Source organism: Chiloscyllium punctatum, chromosome 24 (genome assembly GCF_047496795.1).
Source record: "Chiloscyllium punctatum isolate Juve2018m chromosome 24, sChiPun1.3, whole genome shotgun sequence".
Taxonomy (NCBI): domain Eukaryota; kingdom Metazoa; phylum Chordata; class Chondrichthyes; order Orectolobiformes; family Hemiscylliidae; genus Chiloscyllium; species Chiloscyllium punctatum.
In genome coordinates this window covers 85,822,558-85,838,152 of record NC_092762.1, presented here as the reverse complement: position 1 = coordinate 85,838,152, position 15,595 = coordinate 85,822,558, and the positions used below count along the sequence as shown (strand labels likewise).

The following is a 15,595-nucleotide window of genomic DNA, read 5'->3' as shown; positions in this document are numbered from 1 at the left end:
AGGGTTACCAAGCCTCAGGAGAGAAGGTGGGACCTTTGTGGTGACCTCTCAGCGGGTGTGAGAATTGAACCTGCACTGTTGGTGTCCTTAGCAGTAAACTAGCTAGCTGAGCAAATCTACCCCTCCCCCTTCACTGAACCTGATTCAGCTCTTTACTTCTTCATCTAATATCCACCCCCTCCCCCCACCCCGCCCCACCGTGTTCACAACTGAAACTCTGGTTCAAGGTTCAGTAACTGAGTTCCATCCGATGTTATGGTGGGATTTGAACTCAAACATCTAAACATTAGTCTGGGGCTCGAGGATATGACTTGAGTGACATCATCATTACACCACTCTTTCCCCCAGCGTTCAGCTTCTTTTTTCTGTTTTTATATCCAGAGTGCTCCTACACATAACTGAATGTTTTTCCTCTCCATCACCAAATTGCCCATGGATTTTTTTCACACCTATTAACCATTGGCCATGCTAAATTGCCCATAGTGTTAGGTGCATTAGTCAGAGAGAAATGGGTCTGGGTGGGTTACTCTTCGGAGGGTTGGTGTGAACTGGTTGGGCCAAAGGGCCTGCTTTCACACTGTAGGGAATCTAATCTAATCTAACCCCAATCAATAAATCACTTGTGTTTTTCAAATGATTAATTTACACACAACGCCCATCAAGGGGGATTGCAACACCTCACAGGTGAGGGAGAGGTGGGGGTGGGATTAAATCAGAATGGAGTTGGAAGGGGAGGTAGAGTACTCTCCCCCTGCAGTGTCCATCTCTCTCACTAGAGACTGGGGTATTGGTGAACACCATGTGCTCCCTCTTCAAGGACAAAGAGGGGCAGAGAGTCAGCAGCTATGATCCTCTCCACAGCTCACTGCCTGGACCTGCTAATGGCCAACCTGGCCAGTTCCAGGGGCAGACCCATAGAAGATCTTCTGACTTGCTCATACCATTCCACATCAAATCCCCAAAGATCAGGAGCATGTGGCTGAAGTATAATCAAATGCATTGCAAAAGATTTTTCAAATAAGTCAAAGGGTTGTGCAATCGCCCACAAGAACTCAACTCTTAAATACAAAGTCCATTGAACACTATCTGTTCCCAATTAACTCTGGAACTGATGTTTGTTGGAGTCTTAAAGGGACATATATTTCTAACTTTAACAGCGGGATTCGACAGACACTAATCTGACAATGCTGTGTTTTCACATTCTGTTAAAGTATAGACATTGGGCCTGGAGACCTGGAAGAACTCCCCATTGCTCGATTCTCACTCGAAGGTTAAAGGTCATCATTACTATAATAAAACAAAGAATTACAGATGTTGGAGATCTAAAACAAAAACAGAAATTGCTGGAGAAACTCAACTGGTTTGGCAATATATGTGGAGCGAAATAGAGCTAACAGTTGTGAAGATGTGTCTCTGAACCTGAAACATTAACTCTGTTTTTCTCTCTCCATAGATGCTGCCAGACTTGTTGAGTTTCTCCAGCACTTTCTGGTTTCATTTCATTATTACTGTTCTGTAAAGCCTCCAACATGCAATTTAACTGTTTGCATGCAAACCTATTAAATTCTGATAGGATTACACTATGTTAAATGCTGGAAGGATATTCCTAATAAGGGGCCACAGGCTAGTTATATGGGTTAAGCCATGTTGGACTGAGCTGAGGAGAAATTTCTTCACTCAGAGACTGGGGAGCCGTGGGAATTCCCTACCACAGAAAGTGGCTGATGCCAAACCATTGAATGTTTTTGGGAAGGAGTTATACATAGTTCTTAGGATTAAAGGGACCAAAGGGTATGGGTAGACAGTGAGAACAAGGGACTGAGGCTGATGGTCAGCTGTGATCATAATGAACAGTGGAGCAGGTTCAAAGAGACAAATGGCCTATTTCTACTCCTATATTCTATGTTTTTCTCTCTGCAGGTGTTACCAGATGCGCTGGAAAATTCCATGTTAACATATGTACAAAGTCAGAGATCACACACCACGTTACAGTCCAAGAGGTTTATTTGAAATCACAAGCTTACGGAGTGCTGACATCACCTGATGAAGCAGCACTGCTTCAAAAGCCTGTGATTTCAAATAAACCTGTTGGACTGTGACCCGTTGTTGTGTGGTTTCTAATCTTGTCCACCCCAGTCCAACACCGGCTCCTCCATATCACAATATACAAACAAGAAGGTGTAGGCCACTTGACCCTTCAAACCTGCTTGCCCATTCAATTTGATCATGACTGGTCTGATTTTAACCTCAAATCCATGTTCCCGCCTGCCTCCGATAACCTTTCACTCCTTATTTGCTTTGTATGTGGAATGAGCTGCCAGAAGAAGTTGTGAATGCAGGTACAGTTACAACATTTAAAAGACATTTGGATGGGTACAGAATGGGAAGGATTTAGAGGGATTTGGGCTATATGCAGGCAGCTGGTTCGAGTTTAATTTGGGAAACATGGTCGGCATGGACGAATTGTACTGAAGGGTCTGTTTCCGTGCTGTATGATCTATGACGACGACACATAAACCTCCAACTTAAAAAATATTCAAAGACTCATGACAGTCTGAGACAAGAGAAGTCTGTTAAATCAGTGACCACCCCCCACCCCAATTTTTTATCAGTTAACCCTTATTCAAGAATCTTCCACAAGAGGAAATATTCTTTCCCGGTCAATGTCCCTCTGGATCATATATTTTTCAAACAAGTCACCTCTGACTTTTCTAAACACCAGGAGATACAAGCCCTGACCTGTCCAATCGTTCCTCATTATACAATCCACCCCTTCCAGGTATTAGTCTGGGAAACCTTCTCTGAAATATTTCCAACATCATTACATACTGCCTGAAAGGAGGTGACCAATACTCTGAACAAAACTGAACTTCCTGTTTTTATTTGGTTAAGGGACTTTTGAGTTTAAATCTTTAATTAAACATAAGACCCAATTGTTTAAATAATTACAATTTCCCTGCTATTTGTGAGATTGTGCCATTCACTACGACCGGTTTCATGTTCCAACAGCAACTCACTTTGAGGAAAAACGTTATTAACTGTGAAACATTTTGGAAAGTCTTTAGGTCATCAAGGTGTAATCAAGGGTCAATGTTTTTCTACTTATTTGTAGTGCATCCTGAACAGACTGTTAAATCACAGCAAGAGCAGATAGACTGGAAAAACATGATTGTGACCTCCACAGGATGCTTTCCTTTCACTTTATTACACACAGGGCCAAACAGTCCATTACCTGAGGCATTGTCTCAGAAGAAACAATGAAACCGATTGATTCCTGAGATGATCATAGAGTCATAGAGATGTACAGCGTGGAAACAGACCCTTCGGTCCAATTCATCCATGCTAACCAGATATCCCAACCCAATCTAGTCCCACCTGCCAGCACCCGGCCCATATCCCTCCAAACGCTTCCTATTCATATACCCAACTAAATGCCTTTTAAATGTTGCAATTGTACCAGCCTCCACCGTTTCCACTGGCAGCTCATTCCGTAAATGTACCACCCGCTGCATGAAACAGTTGCCCCTTAGGTCTCTTTTATATCTTTCCCCTCTCACCCTAAACCTATGCCCTCTAGTTCTGGACTCCCCGACCCCCAGGGAAAAGACTTTGTCTATTTATCCTATCCATGTCTCTCATGATTTTATAAACCTCCACAAGGTCATCCCTCAGCCTCCGACGATCCAGGGAAAACAGCCCTAGACCATTCAACCTCCCCCAATGGCTCAAATCCTCCAACCCTGGCAACATCCTTGTAAATCTTTTCTGAACTCTTTCAAGTTTCACAACATCTGTCCAGTAGGAAGGAGACCAGAATTGCAGGCAATATTCCAAAAGTGGCCTAACCAATGTCCTGTACAGCTGCAACATGACCTCCCAACTCCTGTACTCAATACTCTGACCAATAAAGAAAAGCATACCAAACGCCTTCTTCACTATCCTATCTACCTGCGACTCCACTTTCAAGGAGCTATGAACCTGCACTCCAAGGTCTCTTTGTTCAGCAACACTCCCTCGGACCTTACCATTAAGTGTATAAGTCCTGCTAAGATTTGGTTTCCCAAAATGCAGCACCTCACATTTATCTGAATTAAACTCCATCTGCCACTTCTCAGCCCATTGGCCCTTCTGGTCCAGATCCTGTTGTAATCTGAGGTAACCTTCTTCGCTGTCCACTACACCTCCAAATTTGGTGTCATCTGCAAACTTACTAATTGTACCTCTTATGCTCACATCCAAATCATTTATATAAATGATGGAAAGTAGTGGACCCAGCACCGATCCTTGTGGCACTCCACTGGTCACAGGCCTCCAGTCTAGAAAAACAGCCCTCCACCACAACCCTCTGTCTTCTACCTTTGAGCCTGTTCTGTATCCAAATGGCGAGCTCTCCCTGTATTCCATGAGATCTAACCTTGCTAAACAGTCTCCCATGGGGAACTTTGTCAAATGCATTACTGAAGTCAATATAGATCACACTTTCCTCTCCCCCTCATCAATCCTCTTTGTTACTTCAATAAACTCAAGTTTGTGAGACATGATTTCCCACACACAAAGCCATGTTGACTATCCCTAATCAGTCCCTGCCTTTCCAAATACATGCACATCCTGTCCCTCAGGATTCCCTCCAACAACTTGCCCACCACCGAGGTCAGGCTCACTGGTCTATCCCCTGACTTGTCCTTACTACCCTTCTTAAACAGTGGCACTACATTAGCCAATCTCCAGTCTTCAGGCACCTCACCTGTGACTATCGATGATCCAAGTAGCTCAGTAAGAGGCCCAGCAATCACTTCTCTAGCTTCCCACAGAGTTCCAGGATACACCTGATTAAGTTCTGGGGTTTATCCACTTTTATGCGTTTCAAACATCCAGCAATATTGCTCTGTAATATGGACATTTTTCAAGATGTTACCATTATTTCCCTACATTCTATATCTTCCATGTCCTTTTCCACAGTAAATACTGATGCAAAATACTCGATTAGTTTCTGCCCCATCTGTGGTTCCACACAAAGGCTGCCTTGTTGATCTTTGAGGGGTCCTATTCTCTCCCGAGTTACTGTTTTGTCTTTAATGCATTTGTAAAAACCCTTTGGATTCTCCTTCAGAAGGTCCAATGAAGACAGATTGAGATAAATAAGGGTCAGTACCCTCACAAGCCTTAGAAGGTGGTAAAGTGGTACAACAAAGGGAAAGTCATTATGATTCGACCAGGTGACCATATGGCTGCTCTCTCATTAGTGAGAGATGGCTGCTGGTGGTTCAACCTGAAGGTCACCACACCTCAGGTTTGGGGAGAGGTTGAGAAGGACAGTTTTATCAGGGTAACTTCAGCTGGTGCAGCAACTGAACCTATGAGGTTAGCCTCACTAAGTAGCTGTCCCTTAGGGTAGAGAGGGTGGATTCTGCTGTGTGGCTCCCTGAGCAGAGTGTCAAAGTCATTTGGCAGAATGCCCCATCACCAGAACTTTTCAACAAGCACCAAGGCTGGTGGTGAGAAGGGCACTACCCGTCAGATGCTGCCACTGCACATTGCACTCGAAGCGGCTGGGGAGGGGTAGAGACTGTCAGACATCTCCTTCTGGAATGTGCCTTTGTGAAGGGAATCTGGAGGAAGATGCAGTGGTTTGTGTCGAGGTTCATCCCGAGCAGCTCTGTGCCATGGGACTCTGTGCTCCACGGTCTGTTCCCTGAGGTGCACACCAAGACAAACATCGACTGTATCTGGAGGACTCAGTGAAAGTTGCTCTTTGGTCTGCCTGAACCTTGTTGGTCTCCTAGAGCAAGGAGCTAATCCCAACTGAGTGTCACAGTCTGGCACATTTCAAGGTCGAGGAATAAATGTTGCTTTGGAGCTGCTGCTAACACACAGTGGGGAAAGACCATTGTCTGAGGTCTTCCTGCTGAAATTAAATGAGGGTCCATTCAGTTATCAGACACTCCTAGTGCCTCAAGTATATGTAAATATTAATATTGTATGTGGAAGAGAGGGCTTTGGGTTTGTATAAGGTCAAACTCCAATAATTTGTGTGTTTACTTGATATTCAACTGTGCAGAACCAAACTGTTTTTGTGTCAATGTATACATACAAAGAGGTTGTTTTATGAATTAAGTATATTTTTGAATTTAAAAATACCAACTGTCCAGCCAACTCCGCTAACTGCAATATTATCACTCGCCTAACGATCCAGAGTCCCAGACTCTGCGGACCTGAGTTCACATCCCACTGTGGCGTTTGATGGAATTCAACTAATAAATCTATAATTAAAATGTAATATTAACAATAGAGACTTCAATAACTATAATCGATTCTTCTAAAGTCCTTGAGGGAAGGAAGCTGCCATCCTGACCTGGTCTGGCCTCGATGTGACTCCAGACCCACAGCAATGTCGCTGACAATAGACAATAGACAATAGACAATAGATGCAGGAGTAGGCCATTCAGCCCTTCGAGCCTGCACCGCCATTCAATATGATCATGGCTGATCATTCCCAATCAGTATCCTGTTCCAGCCTTATCTCCATAACCTCCATAACTCTGAACTGCCCTCAGACATGACCTAGCAAGCCACTCTGTTCAGGGACAATTAGGGATGGGCAACAAAAGCTGGCCTTGGCTGTGACACCTGTTCCCCATGAAAGAATAAAGAAAACTTATAACTGCTCAGGGCTTTGGCAAGGTGTCTGCAGGTTCTCCCTTAGCTGGGGGTTTCAAATCTCAGAGCAAGGCTTGGGCCGCACTGAGATAAGGAAACAGTTTTTTTTCATGTTCTTTCCATTACAACCCAGAGTTGGTTGTGTTCTGTTGGAATTCTCAACCCCAGAGAGTTGGTGATGCTAAGTCATAGAGTCATAGAGAAGTACAGCACGGAAACAGACCCTTCGGTCCAACTTGTCCACACCGACCAGATATTCTAAATTAATCTAGTCCCATTTGCCAGCACTTGGCCCATATCCCTCCAAACCCTTCCTATTCATATACCCATCCAGATGCCTTTTAAATGTTGCAATTGTACCAGCCTCCACCACTTCCTCTGGCAGCTAATTCCATACACGTACCACCCTCTGTGTGAAAATGTTGCCCCTTAGCTCCCTCTTAAATCTTTCCCCTCTCCACTTAAACCTATGCTCTCTAGTTCTGGACTCCCCCACCCCAGGGACTTTGGGGAGATGAAAGCCTAATGGTGTTATTGCTATACAAGTTTAATCCAAAAACTCAGTGAATGTTCTGGGGACATCAGTGAAAATATAAACTTATAGAATGTAACCCTATAGAGTGTAATCCTATATATTTTGCCGAGACTTCATTCCAGGCTTCACAATAAAAGCATTAAGCTTTAATTCTGGGAGTTGCCAGGAAGACCCAAGTGAGTTACTAATCCCAGGTCTAGAACATTAACACCACCTTTTCACTCATTTTTAAAAACACACCCTGACGTTAGACCGCGATAACAACCCCTTTCCAATGGCCAGCTTCAAGAAGACATTGCCCATGGTGCAGCCATCCCTCTGAGGAAATCAGACCAGAGCTCCTGCAAAAACCTCAGAAAACAGGGACTCCAGTCACTCAAAGCAAAACCTCTTGGTCTGGGTGCTAACCACTGAACCACAGGCGTTACAGCAGAAAACCTCCTCAAGCAATTCTGGGATCGCCTGAAGTGATCACCATTGTAGATAATAAGTTACCCAGGACTGGAATCTAATCAAGGGGTTTGGGGTGGTTTGTATACAGAGTAACCCAGGAGTGAGTTACAGACTGGAATCTCTCTCCAGGGAAGTTGCTGTACAGTTCAGACCTGGTTCAGTGAAGTTTGATGATATTTAACAAGACCCGATTGAAACGGGAATGAATTCTGCAGTCAGGAGGGAATCAGGATTAGTTCAGCGCTAAGTTCCTGCTCGGGAAACGCTCCAGGGAGTGGTGTGAAAGTGAAGAAATATATTTGTAAATTATTACAAGGTGCAACAGTAGGCAAAGGTCGCGAGCAGTTTTGACTCTAGTTCTTCTGAAAACTTTTAAAACTCTTTATCAAGCTGCAGAAATGTTGACTGAAAAGAAATCTGCCCGTCACCTGTTTGACACGTCAACAAAATGCTTCCTTAAAAGTTTCCTCAAAAGTTTTGTTAAAAGTTTTGAACGAATACCAATTAATCTCAGCACACAAACATAACCAAAAATACGTAACATCACTCACTCTGTGTACAGGCAAGGCCAATACAGAGACAAATATAAAAGATTTCTTCTAATCTTGGTGCCATCATCTTCCAGGTAACTTCTCCGTCTCGCTGCTCACATTAAAAGGTGTTCAACCAATATTTTCACTCTTAAAGCGAGAATGTTCCAGGTGTTCCCCGGCAGTGCGGCACTGCTCCTCCTGCTGGCCAGAAACCGCCATTGCCGAACAGGTGGAAATGACCAAAAGCCCGCATGATCCTAAAACAAACCCCTTGACCTTCCCTGCCCCCAGGACCTGAGAGCCACTATCTCATAGAACATAAAACATTCCAGCACAGTCCAGGTCGTTCAGCCCTCGATGTTTTGCTGACCTGTGGAACCAATCTGAAGCCTACACCGACCATATCGGAAGAGAGTAGAAGGGAGAAGACGGTGAGGAGGGCAGAGAGGAGACAAGTGCAAGAGAGCCCGGGGGAAGTACCTGTCAGGAACAGGTTGAATCTTTTGGAAACAGTAGAGACAGACAACACTGTCAGTCCGTGAGGCGGTCAGGTCTGTCAATCAAAAGTTGGTGCGCAGGCAGAGCCGAGGAGTCAGACATCACACACAGCTTGGTAATAGGGGACTCCATAGTGAGAGGAACTGAACGGGGTTTCTGTGGCAACAAGCGGGATTTGAGGATGGTGTGTTGCCTTCCTGGTGCCAGGATTAAGGACATTGCAGACAGTGTGCAGGAAATCCTCAAGGGCGAAGGTGAAGATCCAGAGGTGGTGGTACATGTCGGCATAAATGATGTCGGGAAGAAGAGGAGGGACATTCTACAGCGGGACTTCGGAGAACTCAGAAGAAGGCTGAAAAGCAGGATATCCAGGGTGGTTATCTCCGGTTTGCTTCCAGTTCCTCAGGCTGGAGAGGCCAGGAACAGGGAGATAATGGACTTGAACGTGTGGCCGGGCAACTGGTGCAGGAAGTTCTTAGATCACTGGGATATGTTTAGCGGTATGGATAAATTATACAAGAGGGACGGGTTGCACCTTAATAGGTGGGGGACCAGCATTCTAGCAGGTAGGTTTGTCACTGCAACACAGTTGCGTTTAAACTAAATAGCGGGGGGGGGGACAAACTGGAAGTTTAAGGAAATTGAAGGGAAAGTTAGAACAAGAGAAGTCAAGAAAGACAACAGTATCAATGGAGCAGAAAATTCAAAAAGGGATCATGCCGTAAGGTTGAGTGAAATAGGGATTGATAGGAAGGGTGAGCGCAGTAACAAATTAAAAATATTATATATGAATGCACAAAGCATTAGAAATAAGGTGGGTGAGCTTGAGGCTCATTTGGAAATTGGCAGATACGGTATTGTGGGGATAGCTGAGACATGGCTTCAAGTGGACAGGGCCTGGGAAATGAATATTCAAGGCTATGCATGCTATCGTAAGGACAGACTGACGGGCAGAGGGGGTGGGGTGGCCCTGTTGGTAAGGAATGACATTCAGCCCCTTGTGTGGGAGAACCAAGAATCAGGGGATGTAGAGTCAGTGTGGATAGAGCTAAGAAATGCTAAGGGTAAAAAGACCCTCTTGAGAGTTATCTACAGGCCCCCGAACAGTAGTCTGGATGTCGGATGTAAGTTGAATCAGGAGCTGAAATTGGCCTGTCACAAAGATTTTACTACAGTCGTTATGGGGGATTTCAACATGCAGGTAGACTGGGAGAATCAGGATGGTATTGGACCTCAAGAAAGGGAGTTTGTGGAGTGCCTCCAAGATGGATTCTTAGCACAGCTGGTGCTGGAGCCTACCAGGGAGAAGACAATTCTGGATCTGGTGTTGTGCAATGAACCGGATTTGATCAGGGACCTCGAAGTGAAGGAGCCATTGGGAAGTAGTGATCATAATACAATAAGCTTTAATCTGCAATTTGAGAGGGAGAGGGTACAATCAGAAGTGACAATATTTCAGTTGAATAAAGGGAACTATGGAGTTATGAGGGAGGAGCTGGCCAAAGTTCAATGGTGCAATACCTTAGCAAGGATGGCAGTGGAGGAACAATGACAGGTATTTCTGGGTATAATGCAGAAGATGCAGGATCAGTTCATTCCAGTAAGGAAGAAAGATCCTAAGGGGAGGCAGGGGTGGCCATGGCTGACAGCGAAGTTAAGAAACATATAATGTCAAAAGGGAAAAAGTATAACATAGCAAAGATGAGTGGGAAAACGGAGGAATGGGAAGCTTTTAAAGTACAACAGAGGATTACTAAGAAGGAAATACGCAGAGAAAAAATGAGGTATGAAGGTAAACTGACCAAAAATATAAAGGAGGATACTAAAAGCTTTTTTAGGTATGTGAAAGGAAAAAAAATGGTTAAGACTAAAATTGGGCCCTTGAAGACAGAAACAGAGGAATATATTACGGGGAACAAAGAAATGGCAGAAGAGTTGAATTGGTACTTCAGATCTGTGTTCACTGGGGAAGACAAAAGCAATCTCCCTGAGGTAACAGTGGCTGAAGGACCTGAACTGAAGGGAATTTATATTTGCCAGGAATTGGTGTCAGGTCTGAAGGCTGATAAGTCCCCGGGACCTGATGGCCCACATCCCAGGGTACTGAAGGAGGTGGCTCGAGAAATCGTGGATGTGTTGGTGATCATTTTCCAACGTTCTATAGATTCAGGATCAGTTCCTGCGGATTGGACGGTGGCTAATGTTGTCCCACTTTTTAAGAAAGGAGGGAGAGAGAAAACAGAGAATTATAGACCAGTTAGTCTGACCTCAGTGGTAGGAAAGATGCTGGAGTCAATTATAAAGGATGAAATTACGGCACATCTGGATAGTAGTAACAGGACAGAGTCAGCATGGATTTATGAAGGGGAAATCATGCTTGACTAATCTTCTGGAATTTTTTGAGAATGTAACTCTGAAGATGAACAAGGGAGATCCAGTGGATGTAGTGTACCTGGACTTTCAGAAAGCCTTTGATAAAGTCCCACATAGGAGGTTAGTGAGTAAAATTAGGGCACATGGAATTGGGGGCAAAGTACTGATCTGGATTGAAAATTGGTTGGCTGACAGGAAACAAAGAGTAGTGATAAACGGCTCCCTTTCGGAATGGCAGGCAGTGACCAGTGGGGTACCGCAGGAATCAGTGCTGGGACCGCAGCATTTTACAATATACATTAATGATATAGATGATGGTATTAACAGTAATATTAGCAAACTTGCTGATGACACAAAGCTGGGTGGCAGGGTGAAATGTGAGGAGGATGTTAGGAGATTGCAGGGTGACCTGGACTGGTTAGGTGAGTGGACAGATACATGGCAGATGCAGTTTAATGTGGATAAATGAGTCGTTATCCACTTTGGTATCAAGAACAGGAAGGCAGATTACTACCTAAATGGAGACAAGTAGGTAAAGGGGCAGTACAAAGAGATCTGGGTGTTCTTGTACATCAGTCAATGAAAGCAAGCATGCAGGTACAGCAGGTAGTGAAGAAAGCTAATAGCATGCTGGCCTTCATAACAAGAGGAATTGAGTATAGAAGCAAAGAGGTCCATCTGCAGCTGTACAGGTCCCTGGTGAGACCACACCTGGAATATTGTGTGCAGTTCTGGTCTCCAAATTTGAGGAATAACATTCTGGCTATTGAGGGAGTGCAGCGTGGGTTCACGAGGTCAATTCCCAGAATGGCAGGACTATCTTACGCTGAAAGATTGGAGCAACTGGGCTTGTATACCCTTGAGTTTAGAAGGCAGAGAGGGGATTTGATTGAGATATATAAGATTATTAAAGGATTGGACACTCTGGAGGCAGGAAACATGTTTCTGGTGATGGGTGAGTCCCGAACCAGAGGACACAGTTTAAAAATAAGGGGTGGGCCATTTAGAGCAGAGTTGAGGAGAAACTTCTTCACCCAGAGAGTGGTGGGTGTGTGGAATGCTCTGCCCCAGAAGGCTGTGGAGGCCAAGTCTCTGGATACTTTCAAGATAGACTTGGATAGAACTCTTAAGGATAGTGGAATCAAGGGTTATGGGGATAAGGCAGGAACAGGATACTGATTGAGGATGATCAGCCATGATCATAATGAATGGTGGTGCTGGCTCGAAGGGCAGAATGGCCTACTCCTGTACCTATTGTCTATTTCTGGATTAGTGGTGCTGGAAGAGCACAGCAGTTCAGGTAGCATCCAAGTAGCTTTGAAATCGATGTTTCGGGCAAAAGCCCTTCATCAAGAGCTTTTGCCCGAAACGTCGATATCGAAGCTACTTGGATGCTGCCTGAACTGCTGTGCTCTTCCAGCACCACTAATCCAGAATCTGGTTTCCAGCATCTGTAGTCATTGTTTTTACCTATTGTCTATTGGCTAACCTACACTATTCCATTCTTGTCCATATGCCTATCCAATGATCATTTAAATGCCCTTAAAGTTGGCGAGTCTAATACAGTTGCAGACAGTGTGTTCCACACCCGTACTACTCTGAGTAAAGAACCTACCTCTGACATCCATCCTATATCTATCACCCCTCCATTTAAAGCTATGTCCTCCATTGATAGCCATCACCATCTGAGGATAAAGGCTCTCACTGTCCACCCTATCTAACCCTCTGATTATCTTATATGTCTCAATTAAGTCACCTCTCAACCTTCTGCTCTCTAACGAAAACAGTCTCAAGTTCCCCAGCTTTTCCTCATAAGACCTTCCCTCCAAATCAGGCTACATCCTAGTAAATCTCCTCTGAACCCTTTCCCATGCTTCCACATCCTTCCTATAATGCGGTGACCAGAACTGTATGCAATATTTCAAGTGCTGCTACACCAGCATTTTGTACAGCTGCAGCATGGTCTCAGGGCTCTGAAACTCAATCCCTCTACCAATAAAAGCTAACACACCAGGTTAACAGCCCTATCAACCTGGGTGGCAACTTTCAGGGATCTATGTACATGGAGACTGAGATCCCTCTGCTAATCAACACTACCAAGAATCTTACCATTAGCCCAGTACTCTGCATTCTTGTTACTCCTTCCAAAGTGAATCACCTCACACTTTTCCACTCCATTTGCTACCTCTCAGCCCAGCTCTGCAGCTTATCTATGTCCCTCTGCAACCTACAACATCCTTCATCACTATCCACAACTCCACCGACCTTAGTGTCATCCGCACATTTACTAACTCACCCTTCTACGCCCTCATCTCAGTCATTTATGAAAATGACAAACAGCAATGGCCCCAAAACAGACCCTTGTGGTACACCACTAGTAGGTGAACTCCAGGAAGAATATTTCCCATCAACGACCACCCTCTGTCTTCTATCAGCTAGCTAATTTCTGATCCAAACCACTGACTCATCTTCAATCTCATGCCTCCATATTTTATGCAATAGCCTACCATGGGGAACCTTATCAAAAGCTTTACTGAAATCCATATACACCACATGAATCACTTTACCCTCATCCACCTGTTTGGTCACCATTTCAAAGAACTTAATAAGGTTTGTGAGGCACGACCTACCCTTCACAAAACTGTGTTGACTATCCCTAACCAACTTATTCCTTTCAAGATGATTATAAATCCAACTCTTATAACCTTTTCCAATACTTGACCCATAACCGAAGTAGGGCTCACTGGTCTATAATTACCGGGACTGTATCTACTCCCCTTCTTGAACAAGGGAACAACATTTGCTATCCTTCAGCTTTCTGGCACTATTCCTGTAGACAATGCCAACATAAACATCAAAGCCAAAGGCTCTGCAATCTCCTTCCAAGCTTCCCAGAGAATCCCAGGATAAATCCCATCTAGCTCAGGGGACTTAACTATTTTCACACTCTCCAGAATTGCTAACACCTCCTCCTTGTGAACCTGAATCCCATCCAGTTTAGTACCCTGTATCTCATTATTCTCCTCGACAACATTGTCTTTTTCTGGTGTGAATACTGATGAAAAGTATTCATGTAGCGCTTCCCCTATCTCCTTAGACTCCACGTACAACTTCTCACTACTATCCTTGATTGACCCTCACCTCACCTTTCTCTAGTCATTCTTTTATTCCTGATATACTTTTAGAAAGCCTTCGGGTTTTCCTTGATCCCATCTGTGAATGACATTTCATGTGTCCTTCTGGCTCTTCTTAGCTCTCCCTTTAGGTCTTTCCTGGTTAACTTGTAACTCTCATGCGCCCTAACTGAACCTTCACGTCTCATCCTAACATAAGCCGCCTTCTTCCTCTTGGCAATAGATTCAACTTCTTTAGTAAACCACGGCTCCCTCGCTTGACCACTTCCTTCACGCCATACAGGTACATACTTATCAAGGACACACAGCAGCTGGTCCTTGAATAAGCTCCACATTTCAATTGTGCCCATCCCCTGCAGTTTCCTTCCCCATTCTATGCATCATAAATCTTGCCTAATCGCATCGTGATTGCCTTTCCCCCAGCAATAACTCTTGCCCTGTGGTATATACCTTTCCCTTTCCATCACTAAAGGAAACATAACCAGATTGTGGTCACTATTACCAAAATGCTCATCTACCTCCAAATCTAACACCTGGCCAGGTTCATTACCCAGTACCAAATCTAATGTGGCCTCGCCCCTTGTTGGCCTGTTTACATATTGTGTCAGGAAACCCTCCTGCACCCATTGGACAAAAACTGACCCATCTAAACTAGTATTTCCAATCAATATTTGTAAAGTTAAAGACCTCATAACAACTACCCCGTTACTCTCACTGTTGTCAGTATTATCTTTGCTATCCTTTCCTCTGCATCTCTAGAAGTATTTGGAGGCCTACAGAAAACTCCCAACAGGAGTTTTCTATAGGCCTCCTTTCCTGTTTCTAACCTCAGCCCATACTACCTCAGGAGGCGAATCCTCAAACATCTTTTCTGCCACCCTGGCATCCTCACATGCACCCTCGCACCCACCCCAAAATACACACCCTCTATTCTCTGTCCAACTACCCCCTCACTCACCTCCTTTATCAAACCGAGAGAAAGTGAGGGCTGCAGATGCTGGAGATCAGAGTCGAGTGCGTAGTGCTGGAAAACCTCACTGTCCCAGAACCCCAGACCCTCACCATCTCAGTCCCTCAGTATCCCAGCCTCTCAGTGTCTCACTACCCAGTCCTTCACTCCCTCAGTCCTTCACTATTGCAGTCTCTCAGTCCCTCACTATCCCAGCCCTCAGTCCCTCACTATCCCAGTCTCTCACAATCCCAGCCCTCAATCCCTCACTATCCCAGCCCTCAGTCCCTCACTATCCCAGTCTCTCACAATCCCAGTCCCTCAATCCCTCACTATCCCAGCCCTCAATCCCTCACTATCCCAGTCCCTCAATCCCTCACTATCCCAGCTCTCAATCCCTCACTATCCCAGCCCTCAATCCCTCACTATCCCAGTCCCTCAATCCCTCACTATCCCAGCTCTC

At 44.7% G+C, this 15,595-nt stretch overlaps 1 protein-coding gene across 2 annotated transcripts in view; it reads right to left on the bottom strand.

Annotated features, from left to right (window-relative positions):
* LOC140494791 (uncharacterized) overlaps positions 1 to 15,248 on the bottom strand; it is a 32,084-nt gene extending 16,836 nt beyond the window's left edge. Inside the window, exons 1-2 of one of the 2 annotated variants that reach the window (XM_072594389.1) lie at positions 15,142 to 15,248; positions 8,197 to 8,376 (exon numbers count right to left, since the gene is read on the bottom strand). In XM_072594389.1, coding sequence (XP_072450490.1) covers positions 8,197 to 8,263 — 67 coding nt within the window. In that variant the 5' untranslated portion in view covers positions 8,264 to 8,376; positions 15,142 to 15,248. Of the gene's footprint in view, positions 1 to 8,196; positions 8,442 to 15,141 lie in introns of those variants that run through there. The other variant, XM_072594390.1, reaches the window with a different exon arrangement.
* Positions 15,249 to 15,595: the final 347 nt, after the last annotated feature.